Source organism: Lissotriton helveticus, chromosome 9 (genome assembly GCF_964261635.1).
Source record: "Lissotriton helveticus chromosome 9, aLisHel1.1, whole genome shotgun sequence".
In the NCBI taxonomy this organism is placed as follows: Eukaryota; Metazoa; Chordata; class Amphibia; order Caudata; family Salamandridae; genus Lissotriton; species Lissotriton helveticus.
Window position 1 is genome coordinate 1,283,439,588 of NC_136070.1, and position 25,505 is coordinate 1,283,465,092.

Here is a 25,505-nt window from a genome sequence, read left to right on the forward strand (position 1 = left end):
CACGGGTGAAAGTCTCAAGTGGGCTCATCGAAGCCAGAGATGGAGCAGTCGTAAAGGCCACGGGTGGAAGTCTCCAGTGTGGTCGTCGGAGCCAGAGATGCGGCAGTCGTTAAGGCCACGGGTGGAAGTCTCCAGTGTGGTCGTCGGAGCCAGAGATGGGGCTGTCATAAAAGCCACGGGTGGAAGTCTCCAGTGTGGTTATCACAGCCAGAGATGGGGCTGTCATAAAAGCCACGGGTGGAAGTCTCCAGTGTGATCATCAGAGCCAGAGATGGGGCAGTCGTAAAGGCCACGGGCGGAAGTCTCCAGTGTAGTAGTCGGAGCCAGAGATGGAGCAGTCGTAAAGGCCACGGGTGAAAGTCTCCAGTGTGGTCATCGGAACCAGAGATGGGGCAGTCGTAAAGGCCACGGGTGGAAGTCTCCAGTGGGCTCATCGGAGCCAGAGATGGAGCAGTCGTAAAGGCCACGGGCGGAAGTCTCCAGTGTGATCATCGGAACCAGAGATGGGGCTGTCATAAAAGCCACGGGCGGAAGTCTCCAGTGTGCTCATCAGAGCCAGAGATGGAGCAGTCGTAAAGGCCACGGGCGGAAGTCTCCAGTGTGATCATCGGAACCAGAGATGGGGCAGTCGTAAAGGCCACGGGTGGAAGTCTCCAGTGGGCTCATCGGAGCCAGAGATGGAGCAGTGGTAAAGGCCACGGGTGGAAGTCTCCAGTGGGCTCATCGGAGCCAGAGATGGAGCAGTCGTAAAGGCCGCGGGCGGAAGTCTCCAGTGTGGTCGTCAGAGCCAGAGATGCGGCAGTCGTATAGGCCACGGGTGGAAGTCTCCAGTGGGCTCATCGGAGCCAGAGATGGAGCAGTGGTAAAGGCCACGGGCGGAAGTCTCCAGTGGGCTCATCGGAGCCAGAGATGGAGCAGTCGTAAAGGCCGCGGGCGGAAGTCTCCAGTGTGGTCGTCGGAGCCAGAGATGGAGCAGTCGTAAAGGCCACGGGCGGAAGTCTCCAGTGGGCTCATCGGAGCCAGAGATGGAGCAGTCGTAAAGGCCGCGGGCGGAAGTCTCCAGTGTGGTCGTCGGAGCCAGAGATGGGGCTGTCATAAAAGCCACGGGTGGAAGTCTCCAGTGTGGCCACTGTAGTCAAACTAATGTGCCATGAATGGAGCAAAACCTGGATAATTAGTGACGAAAGCGCGCGCTGCTCTCGGTTAATTGTGTCATTATTGTATGTTTGGTATGTGCCTCCTGGTGAGAGCTGGGGAGAGCCTGCAAGTGAGGAGAACAAGGGCCCGGAGAGGGCCGTGCATTGCACCAGGGTATGCACACAGCCCTCCACGAGGGCCCGGCGCACTGAGGCTGTGGTGCAGCGCTATGTGAGAGCCCTTGGGACCCACTAGGCTTCGCCATGGACCGGATGTGAGCACTGCAGTGAGCTCGGGATAAGGCGTGGATGCCCCCACGCAGAGAATGTACCCCCGCCCTCTCTCTCGCCCCCACCCTCGTGCCAGTGTGGTTGGAAGGACCTACAGGGGGCAGACCGGTACCGCGGAATAGTCCCCGTGCTTTGAATGATGAACTGAAAATTCATTTTAGTCTGAAAGCGTATTGTGGTAAAATGCGGAGCTGGGAAAGCTCTCCTCTGCCAGGGTGCTAGGAGGGCGCAGGCCACTAGGTGGCAGCATGCCGGGAAGATGTCAGTGTTTGATAAAAGGCGGAGCTGGGGAGGGTCTCCTCTGCCAGGGTGCTCGGAAGGGCTGTGTCCACTAGGTGGCAGCATGCCGGGATGATGTCAGTGTGTGATAAAAGGCGGAGCTGGGGAGGGTCTCCTCTGCCAGGGTGCTCGGAAGGGCTGTGTCCACTAGGTGGCAGCATGCCGGGATGATGTTAGTGTGTGATAAAAGGCGGAGCTGGGGAGGGTCTCCTCTGCCAGGGTGCTCGGAAGGGCTGTGTCCACTAGGTGGCAGCATGCCGGGATGATGTCAGTGTGTGATAAAAGGCGGAGCTGGGGAGGGTCTCCTCTGCCAGGGTGCTCGGAAGGGCTGTGCCCACTAGGTGGCAGCATGCCGGGATGATGTCAGTGTGTGATAAAAGGCGGAGCTGGGGAGGGTCCCCCCTGCCAGGGTGCTGGGAAGGGCTGTGTCCACTAGGTGGCAGCATGCCGGGATGATGTCAGTGTGTGATAAAAGGCGGAGCTGGGGAGGGTCAGTGTGTGATAAAAGGCGGAGCTGGGGAGGAGCTGGGGAGGGTCTCCTCTACCAGGGTGCTGGGAGGCGGCAGATGCCGCCCCAGCGGTTATGTGGGCGTCAGAGGGGGCGGCACGCCTTTCACCCTGAAGCTGCGGACAGTGCCCGGACCGGGGGCCCTTGGAAGCCCCCCTTCCCGAGCCTCGCGGTCTTCCTGCGAAACATTAACGGCCTTTTCTAGGTATTTATTTTTCTTTTTTTAGCAGAATAGTTGGGCGAGAAGCTGACGTCACACTTGATGATCCCGGGAGATGCAGGAGTTTTCCGAGAATGGACGAATGATTGATGAGCCCCCCCCCCCCCACCCCTCACCCCCCGCCGTAACGGCTCCGGTCCTGTCCCTCTGCGTCTCCTCTTATTTTCTTTTCTTTATTTGGAGGGAATGAGTTCTAAGCTCTGGTTGTTTCGTAGGTTTGGAGGGAATGAGTTCCAAGCTCTGGTTGTGAAAGGAATGAGTTCCAAGCTCTGGTTGTGCGTAGGTTTGGAGGGAATGAGTTCCAAGCTCTGGTTGTGCGTAGGTTTGGAGGGAATGAGTTCCAAGCTCTGGTTGTGCGTAGGTTTGGAGAGAATGAGTTCCAAGCTCTGGTTGTTCGTAGGTTTGGAGGGAATGAGTTCTAAGCTCTGGTGGTGCGTAGGTTTGGAGGGAATGAGTTCCAAGCTCTGGTGGTGCGTATGTTTGGAGGGAATGAGTTCCAAACTCTGGTTGTGCGTAGGTTTGGAGGGAATGAGTTCCAAGCTCTGGTTGTTTCGTAGGTTTGGAGGGAATGAGTTCCAAGCTCTGGTTGTTTCGTAGGTTTGGAGGGAATGAGTTCCAAGCTCTGGTTGTTTCGTAGGTTTGGAGGGAATGAGTTCCAAGCTCTGGTTGTGAAAGGAATGAGTTCCAAGCTCTGGTTGTTTCGTAGGTTTGGAGGGAATGAGTTCCAAGCTCTGGTTGTTTCGTAGGTTTGGAGGGAATGAGTTCCAAGCTCTGGTTGTTTCGTAGGTTTGGAGGGAATGAGTTCCAAGCTCTGGTTGTGAAAGGAATGAGTTCCAAGCTCTGGTTGTGCGTAGGTTTGGAGGGAATGAGTTCCAAGCTCTCTGGTTGTGCGTAGGTTTGGAGGGAATGAGTTCCAAGCTCTGGTTGTGCGTAGGTTTGGAGGGAATGAGTTCCAAGCTCTGGTTGTGCGTAGGTTTGGAGGGAATGAGTTCCAAGCTCTGGTTGTGCGTAGGTTTGGAGGGAATGAGTTCCAAGCTCTGGTTGTGCGTAGGTTTGGAGAGAATGAGTTCCAAGCTCTGGTTGTTCGTAGGTTTGGAGGGAATGAGTTCTAAGCTCTGGTGGTGCGTAGGTTTGGAGGGAATGAGTTCCAAGCTCTGGTGGTGCGTATGTTTGGAGGGAATGAGTTCCAAACTCTGGTTGTGCGTAGGTTTGGAGGGAATGAGTTCCAAGCTCTGGTTGTGCGTAGGTTTGGAGGGAATGAGTTCCAAGCTCTGGTTGTGCGTAGGTTTGGAGAGAATGAGTTCCAAGCTCTGGTTGTGCGTAGGTTTGGAGGGAATGAGTTCCAAGCTCTGGTTGTGCGTAGGTTTGGAGAGAATGAGTTTCAAGCTCCGGTTGTGCGTATGTTTGGAGAGAATGAGTTTCAAGCTCCGGTTGTGCGTAGGTTTGGAGGGAATGAGTTCCAAGCTCTGGTTGTGCGTAGGTTTGAAGGAATGAGTTCCAAGCTCTGGTTGTGCGTAGGTTTGATGGAATGAGTTCCAATCTCTGATTGTGCGTAGGTTGGGAGGGAATGAGTTCCAAGCTCTGGTTGTGCGTAGGTTTGGAGGGAATGAGTTCCAAGCTCTGGTTGTGCGTAGGTTTGATGGAATGAGTTCCAAGCTCAGGTTGTGCGTAGGTTGGGAGGGAATGAGTTCCAAGCTCTGGTTGTGCGTAGGTTGGGAGGGAATGAGTTCCAAGCTCAGGTTGTGCGTAGGTTGGGAGGGAATGAGTTCCAAGCTCTGGTTGTGCGTAGGTTGGGAGGGAATGAGTTCCAAGCTCTGGTTGTGCGTAGGTTGGGAGGGAATGAGTTCCAAGCTCTGGTTGTGCGTAGGTTTGGAGGGAATGAGTTCCAAGCTCTGATTGTGCGTAGGTTGGGAGGGAATGAGTTCCAAGCTCAGGTTGTGCGTAGGTTGGGAGGGAATGAGTTCCAAGCTCTGGTTGTGCGTAGGTTTGGAGGGAATGAGTTCCAAGCTCTGGTTGTGCGTAGGTTTGGAGGGAATGAGTTCCAAGCTCTGGTTGTGCGTAGGTTTGGAGGGAATGAGTTCCAATCTCTGATTGTGCGTAGGTTTAGAGGGAATGAGTTCCAATCTCTGATTGTGCGTAGGTTGGGAGGGAATGAGTTCCAAGCTCTGGTTGTGCGTAGGTTTGGAGGGAATGAGTTCCAAACTCTGGCTGTGCGTAGGTTTGGAGGGAATGAGTTCCAAACATTGGGTGTGCGTAGGTTGGGAGGGAATGAGTTCCAAGCTCTGGATGTGCGTAGGTTTGATGGAATGAGTTCCAAGCTCTGGTTGTGCGTAGGTTTGGAGGGAATGAGTTCCAAGCTCTGGTTGTGTGTAGGTTGGGAGGGAATGAGTTCCAAGCTCTGGTTGTGCGTAGGTTTGGAGGGAATGAGTTCCAATCTCTGATTGTGCGTAGGTTTGGAGGGAATGAGTTCCAAGCTCTGGTTGTGCGTAGGTTTGGAGAGAATGAGTTCCAATCTCTGATTGTGCGTACGTTTAGAGGGAATGAGTTCCAATCTCTGATTGTGCGTAGGTTGGGAGGGAATGAGTTCCAAGCTCTGGTTGTGCGTAGGTTTGGAGGGAATGAGTTCCAAACTCTGGCTGTGCGTAGGTTTGGAGGGAATGAGTTCCAAACGTTGGGTGTGCGTAGGTTGGGAGGGAATGAGTTCCAAGCTCTGGATGTGCGTAGGTTTGATGGAATGAGTTCCAAGCTCTGGTTGTGCGTAGGTTTGGAGGGAATGAGTTCCAAGCTCTGGTTGTGCGTAGGTTGGGAGGGAATGAGTTCCAAGCTCTGGTTGTGCGTAGGTTTGGAGGGAATGAGTTCCAATCTCTGATTGTGCGTAGGTTTGGAGGGAATGAGTTCCAAGCTCTGGTTTTGTGTAGGTTTGGAGGGGGGAATGAGTTCTAAGCTATGGTTGTGCGTAGGTTTGGAGGGAATGAGTTCCAATCTCTGATTGTGCGTAGGTTTGGAGGGAATGAGTTCCAAGCTCTGGTTGTGCGTAGGTTTGGAGGGAATGAGTTCCAATCTCTGATTGTGCGTAGGTTTGGAGGGAATGAGTTCCAAGCTCTGGTTGTGCGTAGGTTTGGAGGGAATGAGTTCCAATCTCTGATTGTGCGTAGGTTTGGAGGGAATGAGTTCCAATCTCTGATTGTGCGTAGGTTTGGAGGGAATGAGTTCCAAGCTCTGGTTTTGTGTAGGTTTGGAGGGGGGAATGAGTTCCAAGCTCTGGTTGTGCGTAGGTTTGGAGGGAATGAGTTCCAAGCTCTGGTTTTGTGTAGGTTTGGAGGGGGGAATGAGTTCTAGGCTCTGGTTGTGCGTAGGTTTGGAGGGAATGAGTTCCAATCTCTGATTGTGCGTAGGTTTGGAGGGAATGAGTTCCAAGCTCTGGTTGTGCGTAGGTTTGAAGGAATGAGTTCCAAGCTCTGGTTGTGCGTAGGTTTGATGGAATGAGTTCCAATCTCTGATTGTGCGTAGGTTGGGAGGGAATGAGTTCCAAGCTCTGGTTGTGCGTAGGTTTGGAGGGAATGAGTTCCAAGCTCTGGTTGTGCGTAGGTTTGATGGAATGAGTTCCAAGCTCAGGTTGTGCGTAGGTTGGGAGGGAATGAGTTCCAAGCTCTGGTTGTGCGTAGGTTGGGAGGGAATGAGTTCCAAGCTCAGGTTGTGCGTAGGTTGGGAGGGAATGAGTTCCAAGCTCTGGTTGTGCGTAGGTTGGGAGGGAATGAGTTCCAAGCTCTGGTTGTGCGTAGGTTGGGAGGGAATGAGTTCCAAGCTCTGGTTGTGCGTAGGTTTGGAGGGAATGAGTTCCAAGCTCTGATTGTGCGTAGGTTGGGAGGGAATGAGTTCCAAGCTCAGGTTGTGCGTAGGTTGGGAGGGAATGAGTTCCAAGCTCTGGTTGTGCGTAGGTTTGGAGGGAATGAGTTCCAAGCTCTGGTTGTGCGTAGGTTTGGAGGGAATGAGTTCCAAGCTCTGGTTGTGCGTAGGTTTGGAGGGAATGAGTTCCAATCTCTGATTGTGCGTAGGTTTAGAGGGAATGAGTTCCAATCTCTGATTGTGCGTAGGTTGGGAGGGAATGAGTTCCAAGCTCTGGTTGTGCGTAGGTTTGGAGGGAATGAGTTCCAAACTCTGGCTGTGCGTAGGTTTGGAGGGAATGAGTTCCAAACATTGGGTGTGCGTAGGTTGGGAGGGAATGAGTTCCAAGCTCTGGATGTGCGTAGGTTTGATGGAATGAGTTCCAAGCTCTGGTTGTGCGTAGGTTTGGAGGGAATGAGTTCCAAGCTCTGGTTGTGTGTAGGTTGGGAGGGAATGAGTTCCAAGCTCTGGTTGTGCGTAGGTTTGGAGGGAATGAGTTCCAATCTCTGATTGTGCGTAGGTTTGGAGGGAATGAGTTCCAAGCTCTGGTTGTGCGTAGGTTTGGAGAGAATGAGTTCCAATCTCTGATTGTGCGTACGTTTAGAGGGAATGAGTTCCAATCTCTGATTGTGCGTAGGTTGGGAGGGAATGAGTTCCAAGCTCTGGTTGTGCGTAGGTTTGGAGGGAATGAGTTCCAAACTCTGGCTGTGCGTAGGTTTGGAGGGAATGAGTTCCAAACGTTGGGTGTGCGTAGGTTGGGAGGGAATGAGTTCCAAGCTCTGGATGTGCGTAGGTTTGATGGAATGAGTTCCAAGCTCTGGTTGTGCGTAGGTTTGGAGGGAATGAGTTCCAAGCTCTGGTTGTGCGTAGGTTGGGAGGGAATGAGTTCCAAGCTCTGGTTGTGCGTAGGTTTGGAGGGAATGAGTTCCAATCTCTGATTGTGCGTAGGTTTGGAGGGAATGAGTTCCAAGCTCTGGTTTTGTGTAGGTTTGGAGGGGGGAATGAGTTCTAAGCTATGGTTGTGCGTAGGTTTGGAGGGAATGAGTTCCAATCTCTGATTGTGCGTAGGTTTGGAGGGAATGAGTTCCAAGCTCTGGTTGTGCGTAGGTTTGGAGGGAATGAGTTCCAATCTCTGATTGTGCGTAGGTTTGGAGGGAATGAGTTCCAAGCTCTGGTTGTGCGTAGGTTTGGAGGGAATGAGTTCCAATCTCTGATTGTGCGTAGGTTTGGAGGGAATGAGTTCCAATCTCTGATTGTGCGTAGGTTTGGAGGGAATGAGTTCCAAGCTCTGGTTTTGTGTAGGTTTGGAGGGGGGAATGAGTTCCAAGCTCTGGTTGTGCGTAGGTTTGGAGGGAATGAGTTCCAAGCTCTGGTTTTGTGTAGGTTTGGAGGGGGGAATGAGTTCTAGGCTCTGGTTGTGCGTAGGTTTGGAGGGAATGAGTTCCAATCTCTGATTGTGCGTAGGTTTGGAGGGAATGAGTTCCAAGCTCTGGTTGTGCGTAGGTTTGGAGGGAATGAGTTCCAATCTCTGATTGTGCGTAGGTTTGGAGGGAATGAGTTCCAAGCTCTGGTTGTGCGTAGGTTTGGAGGGAATGAGTTCCAATCTCTGATTGTGCGTAGGTTTAGAGGGAATGAGTTCCAATCTCTGATTGTGCGTAGGTTGGGAGGGAATGAGTTCCAAGCTCTGGTTGTGCGTAGGTTTGGAGGGAATGAGTTCCAAACTCTGGCTGTGCGTAGGTTTAGAGGGAATGAGTTCCAAACGTTGGGTGTGCGTAGGTTGGGAGGGAATGAGTTCCAAGCTCTGGATGTGCGTAGGTTTGATGGAATGAGTTCCAAGCTCTGGTTGTGCGTAGGTTTGGAGGGAATGAGTTCCAAGCTCTGGTTGTGTGTAGGTTGGGAGGGAATGAGTTCCAAGCTCTGGTTGTGCGTAGGTTTGGAGGGAATGAGTTCCAAGCTCTGGTTGTGCGTAGGTTTGGAGGGAATGAGTTCCAAGCTCTGGTTGTGCGTAGGTTTGGAGGGAATGAGTTCCAAGCTCTGGTTGTGCGTAGGTTTGGAGGGAATGAGTTCCAAGCTCTGGTTGTGCGTAGGTTTGGAGGGAATGAGTTCCAATCTCTGATTGTGCGTAGGTTGGGAGGGAATGAGTTCCAAGCTCTGGTTGTGCGTAGGTTTGGAGGGAATGAGTTCCAAGCACTGGTTGTGCGTAGGTTTGGAGGGAATGAGTTCCAATCTCTGATTGTGCGTAGGTTTGGAGGGAATGAGTTCCAAGCTCTGGTTTTGTGTAGGTTTGGAGGGGGGAATGAGTTCAAAGCTCTGGTTGTGCGTAGGTTTGGAGGGAATGAGTTCCAATCTCTGATTGTGCGTAGGTTTGGAGGGAATGAGTTCCAAGCTCTGGTTGTGCGTAGGTTTGGAGGGAATGAGTTCCAAGCTCTGGTTGTGCGTAGGTTTGGAGGGAATGAGTTCCAAGCTCTGGTTGTGCGTAGGTTTGGAGGGAATGAGTTCCAAACGCTGGTTGTGTGTAGGTTTAGAGGGAATGAGTTCCAATCTCTGATTGTGGGTAGGTTTGGAGGGAATGAGTTCCAAGCTTGAGTTTGTCTGGCAGGTAACAAGGTGTGACGTGTGCAGGGCTTTAAGGGTGACGCAAGCAGGCGTGTATATATCCCTGACTTCAGTGGGCAGCCAGCGGAGAGTGACCATCAAAGGTGTGATGGTCACTCCTTCGTGTCTTCACTCACAGCGGAGTGGGCGAGATTGGCACACGCTCCCGGGCCACTTTACCTCCTCCTGGGTGAAGTTTAAACTTCTAAAACTTTCATTTGTATTTTTGCTGAAGCACTTGGAGTGAATATACCTTCGCCACAGGTAAGAGTGTTTAGGATAAAGAGAGAAGAGAACAGTGCTGAAGATATACAAATGAAATGCAGGGCATTTATAGAGGGGGCGAACCCCTGAAGGCTCGAGCCCAAGACGAGCCGAGTTTACTGCCGCTCACCCCCTGTCCTCAGTCTCCAGCCCCCACCCCCTGTCAATCTCCAGCCCCCACCCCCTGTCCTCAGTCTCCACCCACCGTCCTCAGTCTCCACCCCCCACCCCCTGTCCTCAGTCTCCACCCCCCACCCCCTGTCCTCAGTCTCCAGCCCCCACCCCCTGTCCTCAGTCTCCAGCCCCCACCCCCTGTCCTCAGTCTCCAGCCCCCGCCCCCTGTCCTCAGTCTCCAGCCCCCACCCCCTGTCCTCAGTCTCCAGCCCCCACCCCCTGTCCTCAGTCTCCAGCCCCCACCCCCTGTCCTCAGTCTCCAGCCCCCACCCCCTGTCCTCAGTCTCCAGCCCCCACCCCCTGTCAATCTCCAGCCCCCACCCCCTGTCCTCAGTCTCCACCCACCGTCCTCAGTCTCCAGCCCCCACCCCCTGTCCTCAGTCTCCACCCCCCACCCCCTGTCCTCAGTCTCCAGCCCCCACCCCCTGTCCTCAGTCTCCAGCCCCCACCCCCCGTCCTCAATCTTCAGCCCCCGCCCCCTGTCCTCAGTCTCCAGCCCCCACCCCCTGTCCTCAGTCTCCAGCCCCCACCCCCTGTCCTCAGTCTCCAGCCCCCACCCCCTGTCAATCTCCAGCCCCCACCCCCTGTCCTCAGTCTCCACCCACCGTCCTCAGTCTCCACCCACCACCCCCTGTCCTCAGTCTCCAGCCCCCACCCCCTGTCCTCAGTCTCCAGCCCCCACCCCCGTCCTCAATCTTCAGCCCCCGCCCCCTGTCCTCAGTCTCCAGCCCCCACCCCCGTCCTCAATCTTCAGCCCCCTGTCCTCAGTCTCCAGCCCCCACCCCCTGTCCTCAGTCTCCAGCCCCCACCCCCTGTCCTCAGTCTCCAGCCCCCACCCCCTGTCCTCAGCCCCCACTCCCTGTCCTCAGTCTCCAGTCCCCACCCCCTGTCCTCAGTCTCCAGTCCCCACCCCCTGTCCTCAGTCTCCAGCCCCCCACCCCCTGTCCTCAGTCTCCAGCCCCCACCCCCTGTCCTCAGTCTCCAGCCCCCACCCCCTGTCCTCAGTCTCCAGCCCCCACCCCCTGTCCTCAGTCTCCACCCCCACCCCCTGTCCTCAGCCCCCACCCCCTGTCCTCAGTCTCCAGCCCCCCACCCCCTGTCCTCAGTCTCCAGCCCCACCCCCTGTCCTCAGTCTCCAGCCCCCACCCCCTGTCCTCAGTCTCCAGCCCCCACCCCCTGTCCTCAGTCTCCAGCCCCCACCCCCTGTCCTCAGTCTCCAGCCCCCACCCCCTGTCCTCAGTCTCCAGCCCCCACCCCCTGTCCTCAGTCTCCAGCCCCCACCCCCTGTCCTCAGTCTCCAGCCCCCACCCCCTGTCCTCAGTCTCCAGCCCCACCCCCGTCCTCAGTCTCCAGCCCCCACCCCCTGTCCTCAGTCCCCAGCCCCCACCCCCTGTCCTCAGTCTCCAGCCCCCACCCCCTGACCTCAGTCTCCAGCCCCACCCCCTGTCCTCAGTCTCCAGCCCCCACCCCCTGTCCTCAGTCTCCAGCCCCCACCCCCTGTCCTCAGTCTCCAGCCCCCACCCCCTGTCCTCAGTCTCCAGCCCCCACCCCCTGTCCTCAGTCTCCAGCCCCCACCCCCTGTCCTCAGTCTTGAGGCCCCACCCCCTGTCCTCAGTCTTGAGGCCCCACCCCCTGTCCTCAGTCTCCAGCCCCCCACCCCCTGTCCTCAGTCTCCAGCCCCCCACCCCCTGTCCTCAGTCTCCAGCCCCCCACCCCCTGTCCTCAGTCTCCAGCCCCCCACCCCCTGTCATCAGTCTCCAGCCCCCACCCCCGTCCTCAGTCTCCAGCCCCCACCCCCTGTCCTCAGTCTCCACCCCCACCCCCTGTCCTCAGTCTCCACCCCCACCCCCTGTCCTCAGTCTCCAGCCCCCACCCCCGTCCTCAGTCTCCAGCCCCCACCCCCTGTCCTCAGTCTCCAGCCCCCACCCCCTGTCCTCAGTCTCCAGCCCCCACCCCCTGTCCTCAGTCTCCAGCCCCCACTCCCTGTCCTCAGTCTCCAGCCCCCACCCCCTGTCCTCAGTCTCCAGCCCCCACCCCCGTCCTCAGTCTCCAGCCCCCACCCCCGGTCCTCAGTCTCCAGCCCCCACCCCCTGTCCTCAGTCTCCAGCCCCCACCCCCGTCCTCAGTCTCCAGCCCCCACGCCCTGTCCTCAGTCTCCAGCCCCCACCCCCTGTCCTCAGTCTCCAGCCCCCACCCCCGTCCTCAGTCTCCAGCCCCCACCCCCTGTCCTCAGTCTCCAGCCCCCCACCCCCTGTCCTCAGTCTCCAGCCCCCACCCCCTGTCCTCAGTCTCCAGCCCCCACCCCCTGTCCTCAGTCTCCAGCCCCCACCCCCTGTCCTCAGTCTCCAGCCCCCACCCCCTGTCCTCAGTCTCCAGCCCCCACCCCCTGTCCTCAGTCTCCAGCCCCCACCCCCTGTCCTCAGTCTCCAGCCCCCCACCCCCTGTCCTCAGTCTCCAGCCCCCCACCCCCTGTCCTCAGTCTCCAGCCCCCCACCCCCTGTCCTCAGTCTCCAGCCCCCACCCCCTGTCCTCAGTCTCCAGCCCCCACCCCCTGTCCTCAGTCTCCAGCCCCCACCCCCTGTCCTCAGTCTCCAGCCCCACCCCCTGTCCTCAGTCTTGAGGCCCCACCCCCTGTCCTCAGTCTCCAGCCCCCACCCCCTGTCCTCAGTCTCCAGCCCCCCACCCCCTGTCCTCAGTCTCCAGCCCCCCACCCCCTGTCCTCAGTCTCCAGCCCCCCACCCCCTGTCCTCAGTCTCCAGCCCCCACCCCCGTCCTCAGTCTCCAGCCCCCACCCCCTGTCCTCAGTCTCCACCCCCACCCCCTGTCCTCAGCCCCCACCCCCTGTCCTCAGTCTCCAGCCCCCACCCCCGTCCTCAGTCTCCAGCCCCCACCCCCTGTCCTCAGTCTCCAGCCCCCACCCCCTGTCCTCAGTCTCCAGCCCCCACCCCCTGTCCTCAGTCTCCAGCCCCCACTCCCTGTCCTCAGTCTCCAGCCCCCACCCCCTGTCCTCAGTCTCCAGCCCCCACCCCCTGTCCTCAGTCTCCAGCCCCCACCCCCGTCCTCAGTCTCCAGCCCCCACCCCCGGTCCTCAGTCTCCAGCCCCCACCCCCTGTCCTCAGTCTCCAGCCCCCACCCCCGTCCTCAGTCTCCAGCCCCCACGCCCTGTCCTCAGTCTCCAGCCCCCACCCCCTGTCCTCAGTCTCCAGCCCCCACCCCCGTCCTCAGTCTCCAGCCCCCACCCCCTGTCCTCAGTCTCCAGCCCCCCACCCCCTGTCCTCAGTCTCCAGCCCCCACTCCCTGTCCTCAGTCTCCAGCCCCCACCCCCTGTCCTCAGTCTCCAGCCCCCACTCCCTGTCCTCAGTCTCCAGCCCCCACCCCCTGTCCTCAGTCTCCAGCCCCACCCCCTGTCCTCAGTCTCCAGCCCCACCCCCTGTCCTCAGTCTCCAGCCCCCACCCCCTGTCCTCAGTCTCCAGCCCCCACCCCCTGTCCTCAGTCTCCAGCCCCCACCCCCTGTCCTCAGTCTCCAGCCCCCACCTCCTGTCCTCAGTCTCCAGCCCCCACCCCCTGTCCTCAGTCTCCAGCCCCCCACCCCCTGTCCTCAGTCTCCAGCCCCCCACCCCCTGTCCTCAGTCTCCAGCCCCACCCCCTGTCCTCAGTCTCCAGCCCCCACCCCCGTCCTCAGTCTCCAGCCCCCACCCCCTGTCCTCAGTCTCCACCCCCACCCCCTGTCCTCAGCCCCCACCCCCTGTCCTCAGTCTCCAGACCCCACCCCCGTCCTCAGTCTCCAGCCCCCACCCCCTGTCCTCAGTCTCCAGCCCCACCCCCTGTCCTCAGTCTCCAGCCCCCACTCCCTGTCCTCAGTCTCCAGCCCCCACCCCCTGTCCTCAGTCTCCAGCCCCCACCCCCGTCCTCAGTCTCCAGCCCCCACCCCCTGTCCTCAGTCTCCAGCCCCCACCCCCTGTCCTCAGTCTCCAGCCCCCACCCCCTGTCCTCAGTCTCCAGCCCCCCTGTCCTCAGTCTCCAGCCCCCACCCCCTGTCCTCAGTCTCCAGCCCCCACTCCCTGTCCTCAGTCTCCAGCCCCCACTCCCTGTCCTCAGTCTCCAGCCCCCACCCCCTGTCCTCAGTCTCCAGCCCCCCACCCCCTGTCCTCAGTCTCCAGCCCCACCCCCTGTCCTCAGTCTCCAGCCCCACCCCCTGTCCTCAGTCTCCAGCCCCACCCCCTGTCCTCAGTCTCCAGCCCCCACCCCCTGTCCTCAGTCTCCAGCCCCCACCCCCTGTCCTCAGCCCCCACCCCCTGTCCTCAGTCTCCAGCCCCACCCCCCGTCCTCAGTCTCCAGCCCCCACTCCCTGTCCTCAGTCTCCAGCCCCCACTCCCTGTCCTCAGTCTCCAGCCCCCACTCCCTGTCCTCAGTCTCCAGCCCCCACTCCCTGTCCTCAGTCTCCAGCCCCCACCCCCTGTCCTCAGTCTCCAGCCCCCGCCCCCACCCCCTGTCCTCAGGCCCCACCCCCTGTCCTCAGTCTCCAGCCCCCACTCCCTGTCCTCAGTCTCCAGCCCCCACCCCCTGTCCTCAGTCTCCAGCCCCCACCCCCTGTCCTCAGTCTCCAGCCCCCACCCCCTGTCCTCAGCCCCCACCCCCTGTCCTCAGTCTCCAGCCCCCACCCCGTGTCCTCAGTCTCCAGCCCCCCTTGCCTTCCTGTAACTGAACTTTCGATTAATTTTTTTATTAACTTGATTTAACATATAATTAGGGCTGTCCGGTTTTAGGTGTAAACCTGTAATAACTGATAAAACCCACCGGAAGGGAAATAGCCCTAACCAGTGTAAACATATAAACACTGAAATAAACCCTGAACAACCACAAACTAAATACCATTCTAAGAAAAGAGTGAAAGAAACATTTTTATTTCGTCCTGAAGGGGCCAGTACAATGTAACTTTGTTATATAAGCTAGCAGTAAGAAAGACCGGCCTAACATTATTCTGCTTGATTTTTGTTGTTTAGGGATATCACTAAAATATTGTTTCTTCTTTTGTTTGCTTTTTTCAGTTTTCTGGTCTTTGGTCTAAAGACACAGGGGTTAGAAGCATGTTTTAGGTGTTGTTTATTTATTTTATAAATTGTAGAGAATCAGAAAATATCAAAATCATATTTTATTTTTTGACTATGTTTGAGTCTTTCACTGAAACGTAAAATGGTTGGTTTCATCAGAATTTTTCCCAATATGTGCCATCACATTTACCCACAGATAATGGGTAAAAGCCCTTGAGACATCACCCCCCTTTTCTAGTGAGTCAGTATTGATAGTAGGTGAATTGCCAAACAGCCCAGGCTTTAAACATTCAATGCAGGGTATAGTCACAGGTATCTGTGTGAAAAGAGTGCTGTCATCAAGCATCTGGGATACTGGTGAAAACATGACACCAGACTTTTGGAAAACATGGAATGCAGTGTCACTTGGAATGCTGCTGCAAAAAAGGTTCTTTCCAAGTACGACAAAGATTGGAGTGATATTGTTTGTATTTGTAGTGATTCAGCTACGTATATGGGAACTTTGTGTGATGACCTGTCAAAATCGATACCCGAGCTGAAGTGCTTCCCTGTAAGAGGTACTTGCCACTTGTTAGATGGTACGCTGAAAGCATCATTACAATCTTCAGCGTTAATGACGAATGCTATTGACTTTTTAGTCCATTCTGGTGCACCATTTTGTTACTCGCTGGAACTAAAATGCAAATGTTTCTCATTTTGTGCTCTGTGTGGCATCAAAGAAAGAGTCATGCCATCTGTGTCCCTTAGCCGGTGGTTCCCAGTCCTAGAGGCCATGAATGCTATATTATTCATGTGGCAACCGTTTACAGAATATTTGCTGAGTGATTATGCCGAAGGCAAGAAATGTGAGGATCTTTGGTCACATATTTATTGTGATTTGAAAAAAAGTAAACTCTACTGCAATCTTAGGTTTTTACAAGAAAGCATGACTGCTGTTGTGGACATAATAAAATTACTAGAGTTTGAAAATACCATTGTCTACCAAGTGTTCAGCGTAATTGGCGTAGATGTGAAACATCTCCTTGAGAGTAGGCCGGGCGACACTTTTAGTGACTTTGGAACTGCAACATGCTCCATGTTAGAGTGTTTGCCACTTGGTAAGCAAAGAAATGTTCAGGAGCAATTCAGGAACTTTTATTGTACAATGTATGAGAAACAGCCCTTCACCAACCATGGCATATGAAGTCAATAAAGCCTCACTGAGGTACTCTGCGCAATGTATAGATCCCTTCCGTAAAGGGACATTTTCTCTGGAGTTTCAAAGCTACTGCTTCATTTTTGACCGCTTCAATAACTCTGAGGGCATATACACCCAGTTTAATTCATATGTTGCAGAACCTGTTGCAGAGAATTGCAATCTTCAGGTGCACCAGTATTGGCAGGGAAAGCTATGTCAGTTGCAGAGTTAGCGAATTGTGGAATGAGTATTTGGCGTTGCCCGTCTCAAGCGCCAATGTTGAGAGGGCCTTTTCACAGAAGTTAACATGGAAAAGAAAGAGCGAGCACACATGACCAAAGATTCACTGAAGGAGTATTGTATGGTGCACTACGATAAGTTTGATTTGTAAAAATGTATTTGGACCTCATATACACTGTAAGTACACTGTCAATATACCATGCTCTATCAGTGCAGAAAGCAAGCAATAACAGCAAAACGTTCCATAAACATCAGAAAAACACTGTTTCTGTTGTTTTTAATGGCATGAAAATGTGTAACCACTGATACCCACTGTTTTTTTAAAGTATTGAAATCGTTTTGAAAACACTGAAAAAACCCCACCAGATTTTACCAGAAATAGAAACTGAAAAAAATGGTCATTAATAGAATATTGTTGATAGACTTTCTTTTTTAAGACGTCTTTTAACCATAGTCTCATCTTCTCCCAACTTCCCGTAGGTAAAGCAGCAGTTTTGAAATGTTACTTACAAATACACCGTATTTTTCAAGAGAATGACCCAGCCTACATCCTCAACGATCTCTACATCACCGACTACTGTATCTGGATCCAGAAAGTCAAGTAAGTTTCACCTACTTGGGCAGTCTTTAGGCCATTTTCTATTTCGCACGGTCACCTCAAAAGTAGGTAGTACCTCTGGGTGTGGCTAACCTGAGGTCTGTGGCTAGTCCCCCAAATGTACCTGATCCCCCAACATGTAGCTGATAATTGAGCATGGCCGAGTCGGGAGATGGGAATCTGATCACCCTGGGTGTGGCTGATCCCATGGCTGGGGTGTATTTTTTCACTCTTTTTCATTCTCTCGCTGTTTCACACAGCTTGGTTTGTGTTATTTTGTTTTACACTATCTTTAGGACACCAGCATAGTTGCTCATTACTCTTCTCTTTTGCTGTTGGTTTCATTTTCTTTACATTGTGCTCTCTATCTCTTGGTGAAATCATTTGCCTTCACAAGTGTGTGTACCCTTGTATATTCTGCAATGCAAAACGTCCTGCTCTTCCGTTTTTCTTATCCTCTCCAGGGGATCCCACCATACCCTGCCCAAAGTGGAAGAATGTCTTTTCTAACTTTGCCAGAGTTTGTGGCCCTTTGTTGAGTGCGGAGAGGAAGTCTTCCTTATTTTTGCATTGTTTAGGCTCTGAGGGGCAAGAAGTGTATGAATGTCTCCCAGATCTTCCTGACAATGAATCTTCCACATTGAATGAGTACGAGATATGGATTAAGAAAATGGAGTTGCATTATCTTCCCAAGGTGAGTGTGGTTTTGGAGCGTTCTCACTTTGGAAAGAGCATGCAAAGGCAGGAGTAGTCTGTTGAATAGTACATTGCGGTGTTGTGTAAACTAGTATCCACTTGTTCTTCTGGAGCAAATTTAGAGAAAAGGTTGAGGGATCAATTGATGCTAGGTTGCACCATTGATAAAGCCAAGGAGAGTCTCTGGCAAAAAGGCAATCCCCCACTGCAAGAGGTTATAACCATCTTGAAAATGCATGAGTTTCTGTTGATGCTATCTGCATGGACAACCATGTTTCTAGGAGCGAGAGTGAGGTAGTCAAGGAAGTGAGGATTGGATTCTCAGATAAGTCACACAAAGCTGCTTCTGACAGTACCTCTGGGGTAACGAAAACCTCCCACGCTTACTCTAATTTAAAAACCTTTCAGGGTAAATGTTTCAGGTGTGGGAATTCGGGTCACTGGGGTGGAAAGTCATCTGCTCTATTTGCTAGAAAAAGGGGCATTTATCAAAGTGTTGCATATCTAACAAAGATCAGAAAAAAGTTAGAGAGGTTGACATTTATGATCAATATGAACAGGAGGTGTTTGTTTCTCAAATACGAGCTCGGTTTGTTGAGGCACCCTTTGAATATGTGCTAATTAATGACACGTCGGTGAATATGCTGTTTGAGTCTGGTGCCAAAATTACACTTATTCCAAAGGAGTTCTATAAGAAGCAGCTGACTGGAAAGGTGTAGCTAATCAAACCTGATATCATACCAAGGGGTTATGGTGGTGAAGTCATTGACCTGTTGAGTTAGTTTTTAGACACCATTGAATTCAAAAGTAGGGTTGTTCCAGGGAAGATTAATGTCTCGATGAAAGGTGATTCCCTTATTAGTTGAGGTCACCCGTGTGACTTATATGTATACTTGGACCCCAATGAATCTCCCTCTGTGTGTCTAAGAGATTTACCTGTTGTTAAAACTGTGAGTGGTGGTGGTGAGACTTTGGTCACAAAATTTCCAAAGGATTTTGTGAATGGGTTAGGTTGTCTCAAGAACAATGTACATTTTATAAAGTTAAGGACTGATACCACTCCCAAAGTTGCTAAGGTTAGGAATGTACTAATATTATTTAAAAACAGCATGAGAGCAGAGCTGGACAAGTTATTGAAGGATGGGGTCATACAAGAAGTTGAAGCCACTGAATGGATATCCCCAGTGGTAATGGCCCTCAAGGCCAATGGGGAGGCTAGGTTGTGCATTGACTTGAGGGAACTGAACAATGTTGTTGTTGTGGATCATTACCCGCTTAATAACCTTTCTGAGATGTTGTCCTCTCTGGGTGGTGCCACACATTTCTCAACATTGGATCGCTCCTCAGCTGACCATCAAGTCAAACTTCATTCATCTTGTCAAGAGCTCACGACTTTTATTATACCATTTGGAATCTTCAAGTTTCTCAGGATGCCGTTTGGTTTCATTTCTGCAGCCTCAGTGTTTGAGAGAGTGATAAGAATGTTCTGAGGGATATTGATGGCATCAAGATCTATCAGGATGACATGTTTGTTCATGGGGTGGATTTGGAGGAACGTGATAAAAGATGGGCAGAAGTGTTATGCAAGTTGTAAGATTCTGGCCTGACGCAGAGATTAGACAAATGCAAGTTTGATGTGGGAGAAATATAGTAATAGGCATATTTGGTATCTGGGTCAGGCATTAAACCTAAACCTTCTCTAGTGAACACCATTTCTAATTTCAACTGTCCAAAAAACAAAGATGAACTGGTGAAGTTCTTGAGTATGGCAGAGTTTTATAATAAATTTGTTCCTAACATTCTATTTTTTTTCCGTTTTTTTCCGGAGTTTTAAATAGCGTGAACTTGACCCTAAGGTATCGGGTATCCGAGCGCTTTACACGAGCATCAGTTGCGTTACATGAGGACACTTTCATTTTTGTTAGGCACGGGGAGATTAAGTGATTTGCGCAGAATCACAGGATGTTGCGCGTCCTTGCCAAGCCTTGAACCTGGTTCCCCAAATTTGAGGATGACTGCCCCAGCCATTAGGCCAACTCCTCTCCCGTTTGCACAGAAGACTGAGTGCATGAGAGAGTTATTGAAGAATGGACATGAATTTGTGTGGGGACAAACATGTTGTGATGAGTTTGATAGAGGGTGATAGAGGAGAAGTAGCGCAAAACTTTAAAAACGGACTGCTTGAAATCGGAGAATGGATGGCAACTAACTGCCTCAAACTTAATTCGGAAAAGACCGAGGTAGTTATCTTTGGTCCGCTTCTCCCAGCATGGTCCTCCTACTGGTGGCCAGCTGCTTTTGGTTCCCCTCCCACCCCCACATCAAAAGTTAGGAATTTAGGCGTCATTTTTGATGATGGACTCAGTTTCATGGACCACGCAAACAAAGTTGCTTCAACTGCACACTTCAGATTGAAAATGATTAGAAAGATTCGACCCTTTCTTCCGGAGACCTTAATTAAAACCTTGGTGAGTTCCTTAGTTCTAACAGCGTTAAATTATTGTAACTGTCTTTTCCTCAACGCTCAGGTCAGGGTCAAAAACAAATTACAATCAATTCAAAATGCGGCGGCACGTTTGCTCTCAGGGACTTCAAAATTTGAATCCATATCAGCAATAATAAGGCAGTATCATTGGCTCACAATCGAAAATAGAATTAAGTTCAAGTCTTTGTGCATAGTTTACAAGGCTTTAAACAATCAAGGACCACATTCACTTAAAGACCAACTGAAACTTTATGTACCTTCAAGACAGCTCCGCTCCTCCTCTTTGCACCAACTAGTTATCCCACGATCAAAGAAAGTTTCCTGGGGTGACCGTCGCTTCACAGTGGCTGCCCCCAAACTTTGGAACACCCTCCCGCACAACATCAGGACGAGCTCGTCCCTTTATCAATTCCGGAAACTCTTAAAAACATGGTTATTTAACCAATGAGCCTCTTGCAACGAGTGTGTACTGGTGGAATTTACTAGCGCCAAGACGCCCTAGGGTATTCGCTGCGCTCTACAAATCTCAACAAATAAATAAATAAATAAATAAATGAGTTTGATTTGGTCAAACAATACTTGAATGAAGCTCCTAGTTTATCACGTTTTAAGCCCTCCAAGAACTCGTATAACATGACTGATACAAGTTCTACGGTGTTAGGTGCGGTGTTGCTACAAAATGAAGAAGATTTGTAGAAAACCCTTTTATTTATTTCAAGACCTTTGAGAGGAGCAGAATGTAACTTTTCTTTGGTGGAAAAAGAGGCGGTGGGTGTTTTATTAGCCAATTCGCAAGTGAAAGACATGTTTGTGGGGCAGGCATTTTGATGTCATTTCAGATCACAAACCTTTAAAAGAAATTTTCGGGAAGAAAGGTGTAGATTTTGTCTCACATAGAATAAGGCAATGGGTGGTTGCCTTGCAAGAATTTAAGTTTGATGTCTCCTATTTACTTGGGTCGAAAATATTTTGGCATATTGCCTTTCCAGGCTCTGTGGTTGCCCCGACACCCTGGATTGCATGGATAGTCGTGATTATTTTGATGGTGAGGAGGCTGAGGAGGAGTTCAATCTTTGTCTTGTTAATGAAGTTCTTATAACTGAAGCTGGGTGAAGGGAAAGTCTCAGTGCTGACTCCACTGTACGACAGGTGACGGTCAAAGTACGTGAAGGATGGGGGTAGAAACGAGATTGTGGAGAGCAGCTGAAAGGTTTTTGGTTTGTAAAGGATGAACTGGCTGTGTTGAATGGACTGCTCAGGAGAGGTAGCAGGTTGGTGGTGCCCGGGTGTTTCAGAGACAAGCTTGTGGCAAATGCTCATGCGAGCCAGGTGAGCATCGCCAAGACAGAGGAAAGGATTGGGGAGGCCTACTGGTGGCTGCCATGGACGTGTACGTTGAGAGAGTTGTGCGAGATTGCGTTCAGTGTGCGTGTAGTGACAAAATACTCAAGTGTAGAACGCAGCCCATGGTTGTCCGAAAACAAGTGAGTGGTCCGTGGGTCGACATTGCTGTGAATATTTTGGGTCCAGTGAAGTTGAAGTCACAGGACCACTATGTCCTAGTCTGTCTTGACATGTTCTTCAGGTGGCCCGAGGTCAAGATTGTCAACTCAGTTGAATCTGGTGTAGTCATTAACTTTTTGGAGGGAAGGGTTGCCAGCCTCCATCCTGTTAGACAATGGTGTTCAATTCACCTCTCTTGTGGAAGGATGGATGGATGGATGGATGGATGGATGGATGGATGGAGGGATGGAGGGATGGAGGGATGGAGGGATGGAGGGATGGAGGGATGGAGGGATGGATGGATGGATGGAAGGATGGATGGATGGAGAGAGAGAGAGAGAGAGAAAGAAATGGCTTTGTGGAAAGGTTTGTGAAGGTGCTTAAAGAGGCAATGCAGTTAGCTGTAGTCTCAGGTAATGACTGGGAGGAAGCTGTGAAGAAAAAGGTGCGTGAGTACAAGTTCACCCCACACTCTTGGGCTGGTGTTGCGCCCTTCAGTGTTGTTCAAAGGCAGACCGGCCAACACTGAGGTGACTCCGTCGTGGGTTACTTCTAGAAGAAAGGAAGCTTGGTGTGGTGTGGACTGTACGGCGGGGTGGCAAAAGAGAGAGCTGAAGACGATGGAAAAGAGGACAGAGTGCTTCGATGTGAGGAAGGCTGCGTAGACAACGGTTGATGTGGTTGGGGACTGAGTCAGGGCAAAATTACCAAAAAGATTAATGAGTAAGTTGAAGTTTGGACAACCTATGAAGGTCCTCAAGCCGTTGGGTAATTGTGGTATCTTCCACTGTCGAAACCCATCATCATAGGGTTTGGATCCTTAACAGAATTGTTAAATGTCAACTGCACAGAGTGTACGAGGAAGTTTGTTTTGTTTTGGGAGTTTTATATAGCGCTAACTAGACCCGGAGGTATCAGAGCGCTTTACATGAGCACCAGTTACGTTGCATACGGACACACATTCATTTTTGTTTGGCACAGGGAGATTACGTGATTTTCCCAGGATCACAGAAGGTTGAGCATCCCTGCCGAGACTCGAACCCGGTTACCCAGCTCCAAGGTCGACTGGCCTAGCCGTTTGGCCACATTCTCTCCCCAGGAAGTGGTCCCTGCAACACAAGGGGCCCGATTCACAGAACTAACTTAAGACAAAATCCTAAACTTACTACTTTTGGTATTCACAGAAGTTAGGATTTTGTCTTAAGTTTGTCTTAAGACAAACTTAAGACAGACTTAAGTTAGAATTTTGTCTTAAGTCTGTCTTAAGACAAACTTAAGACAAAATCCTAACTTCTGTGAATACCAAAGGTAGTAAGTTCAGGATTTTGTCTTAAGTTAGTTCTGAGAATCGGCCCCAAGATGTTGGGAGAAAGTCCATTAAAGTGAAGAGGGTTCTCCTTCGTTCACAGGATTGTGTTTGTTAACGCATTTATGCAATGTTTATACCACATAGGTGTTTCTCTTACGTTTTGTAGCATTATGTTTCGTTTTGTATTTTTCTTTCTTTTGGTGTTGCATAGTGGGAGGTGATGCAGCGTTCTAATGCTTACTGTGTTCCACCTGTGTTGCTAAGGTTTTACAGGGTATTCTAGAATGTAGTTCATGTTGGGGATGTTGTTGTCTGAAGGTGGCGGCCGTTGGAGTTTGGGCCTTGAGCATGAGGTCTCCAGGGATGTACGTCCCATTAAAACTATCATCAACCGCTTTTACTCTGTGCTGTAGTTCTTGTTAAGGTGTGCACATCACCTCAGTGTGTGTGACCTCCACCCGAGGCTGCGGCCAGTTCTTCATCTTGGCTGGTTCCTGATGTGTGTCTTATCCCCGTGTAAAGCAGATATTACATTTATTAAAAGAAGGATCCCATTTTCACAGACGGGTGAGTCTTTCTCTATTGATATTCTTTTTAGTCCGTAGACTGAAGCAACGTTCACTCTTTTGTGGATAGTTAACGCCTGCGGACGCGACTGTACATGCTTGTATTAAGATGACCACTGCCGGTGTTGGCGTCTTTTCTTATTACAGGCCACTGAAGGCATAGGTTAACGCCTCCGCCGCCTGCCTGTTGCCTCCGCGACCGCCCAGACTGATGCCGCCGGGACCACCCTGTCTGCTGTCTCTATGGCCACCCTGTCGGCTTCCTCCACAGCCACCCTGTCTGCTGCCTACAATGCCGCCCTGTCTGCTGTCTCTGTGACCGCCCTGTCTGCTGCCTCCGTGGCTGCCCTACTTGCTGCCTGTCTGCTGCCTCCATGGCCCTGCCTGCTGCCTCCTCGGCTGCCCTGTCTCCTGCCTCCGCCGCCTGCCTGCTGCCTCCATGGCCCTGCCAGCTGCCTCCGCGACCGCCCTGCCTGCTGCCTCCACGACTGCCCTGCCTGCTGCCTCTGCGGCCGCCCTGCCTGCTGTCTCTGCGGCCGCCCTGCCTGCTGCCTCCGTGGCCGCCCTGCCTGCTGCCTCCGTGGCTGCCTGCCTGCTGCCTCCGTGGCTGCCTGTCTGCTGCCTCTGCGGCTGCCTGTCTGCTGCCTCTGCGGCTGCCTGTCTGCTGCCTCCGCGGCCCTGTCTGCTGCCTCCGCGGCCCTGTCTGCTGCCTCCGCGGCCCTGTCTGCTGGGCCACCCTGTCTGCTGCCTCCGCGGCCACCCTGTCTGCTGCCTCCGCGGCCACCCTGTCTGCTGCCTCCGCGGCCACCCTGTCTGCTGCCTCCGCGGCCACCCTGTCTGCTGCCTCCGCGGCCACCCTGTCTGCTGCCTCCGCGGCCACCCTGTCTGCTGCCTCCGCGGCCACCCTGTCTGCTGCCTCCGCGGCCACCCTGTCTGCTGCCTCCGCGGCCACCCTGTCTGCTGCCTCCGCGGCCACCCTGTCTGCTGCCTCCGCGGCCACCCTGTCTGCTGCCTCGGCGGCCACCCTGTCTGCTGCCTCGGCGGCCACCCTGTCTGCTGCCTCCGCGGCCACCCTGTCTGCTGCCTCGGCGGCCACCCTGTCTGCTGCCTCGGCGGCCACCCTGTCTGCTGCCTCGGCGGCCACCCTGTCTGCTGCCTCCGCGGCCACCCTGTCTGCTGCCTCCGCGGCCACCCTGTCTGCTGCCTCCGCGGCCACCCTGTCTGCTGCCTCGGCGGCCACCCTCTCTGCTGCCTCGGCGGCCACCCTCTCTGCTGCCTCGGCGGCCACCCTGTCTGCTGCCTCCGCGGCCACCCTGTCTGCTGCCTCGGCGGCCACCCTGTCTGCTGCCTCCGCGGCCACCCTGTCTGCTGCCTCGGCGGCCACCCTGTCTGCTGCCTCCGCGGCCACCCTGTCTGCTGCCTCCGCGGCCACCCTGTCTGCTGCCTCCGCGGCCACCCTGTCTGCTGCCTCCGCGGCCACCCTGTCTGCTGCCTCGGCGGCCACCCTGTCTGCTGCCTCCGCGGCCACCCTGTCTGCTGCCTCCGCGGCCACCCTGTCTGCTGCCTCCGCGGCCACCCTGTCTGCTGCCTCCGCGGCCACCCTGTCTGCTGCCTCCGCGGCCACCCTGTCTGCTGCCTCCGCGGCCACCCTGTCTGCTGCCTCCGCGGCCACCCTGTCTGCTGCCTCCGCGGCCACCCTGTCTGCTGCCTCCGCGGCCACCCTGTCTGCTGCCTCCGCGGCCACCCTGTCTGCTGCCTCCGCGGCCACCCTGTCTGCTGCCTCCGCGGCCACCCTGTCTGCTGCCTCCGCTGCCCTGTCTGCTGCCTCCGCTGCCCTGTCTGCTGCCTCCGCTGCCCTGTCTGCTGCCTCCGCTGCCCTGTCTGCTGCCTCCGCGGCCCTGTCTGCTGCCTTCACGGCCCTCGCCGCGGCCCTCTTTGCTGCCTCCGCGGCCCTGTCTGCTGCCTCCACGGCCCTGTCTGCTGCCTTCACGGCCCTCGCCGCGCCCCTCTTTGCTGCCTCCGCGGCCCTGTCTGCTGCCTCCGCGGCCCTGTCTGCTGCCTCCGCTGCCCTGTCTGCTGCCTCCGCTGCCCTGTCTGCTGCCTCCGCTGCCCGGTCTGCTGCCTCCGCGGCCCTGTCTGCTGCCTTCACGGCCCTCGCCGCGGCCCTCTTTGCTGCCTCCGCGGCCCTGTCTGCTGCCTCCACGGCCCTGTCTGCTGCCTTCACGGCCCTCGCCGCGGCCCTCTTTGCTGCCTCCGCGGCCCTGTCTGCTGCCTCCGCGGCCCTGTCTGCTGCCTCCGCGGCCGTGTCTGCTGCCTCCGCTGCCCTGTCTGCTGCCTCTGCTGCCCTGTCTGCTGCCTCTGCTGCCCTGTCTGCTGCCTCCGCGGCCACCCTGTCTGCTGCCTCCGCGGCCACCCTGTCTGCTGCCTCCGCGGCCACCCTGTCTGCTGCCTCCGCGGCCACCCTGTCTGCTGCCTCTGCGGCCACCCTGTCTGCTGCCTCTGCGGCCACCCTGTCTGCTGCCTCTGC

General features: G+C 54.0%; 1 protein-coding gene across 2 annotated transcripts in view; it reads left to right on the forward strand.

The window, feature by feature from the left end:
• SHQ1 (SHQ1, H/ACA ribonucleoprotein assembly factor) overlaps nt 1-25,505 on the forward strand; it is a 195,057-nt gene that overhangs the window by 135,602 nt on the left and 33,950 nt on the right. For both annotated transcript variants that reach the window (XR_013601159.1, XM_078661878.1), the window contains exon 11: nt 16,302-16,422. Coding sequence is in view for 1 of the 2 variants with exons in the window: in XM_078661878.1 (XP_078518004.1) it covers nt 16,302-16,422 (121 nt within the window). In the remaining variant the exon portion in view is untranslated. The remainder of the gene's footprint in view (nt 1-16,301; nt 16,423-25,505) is intronic.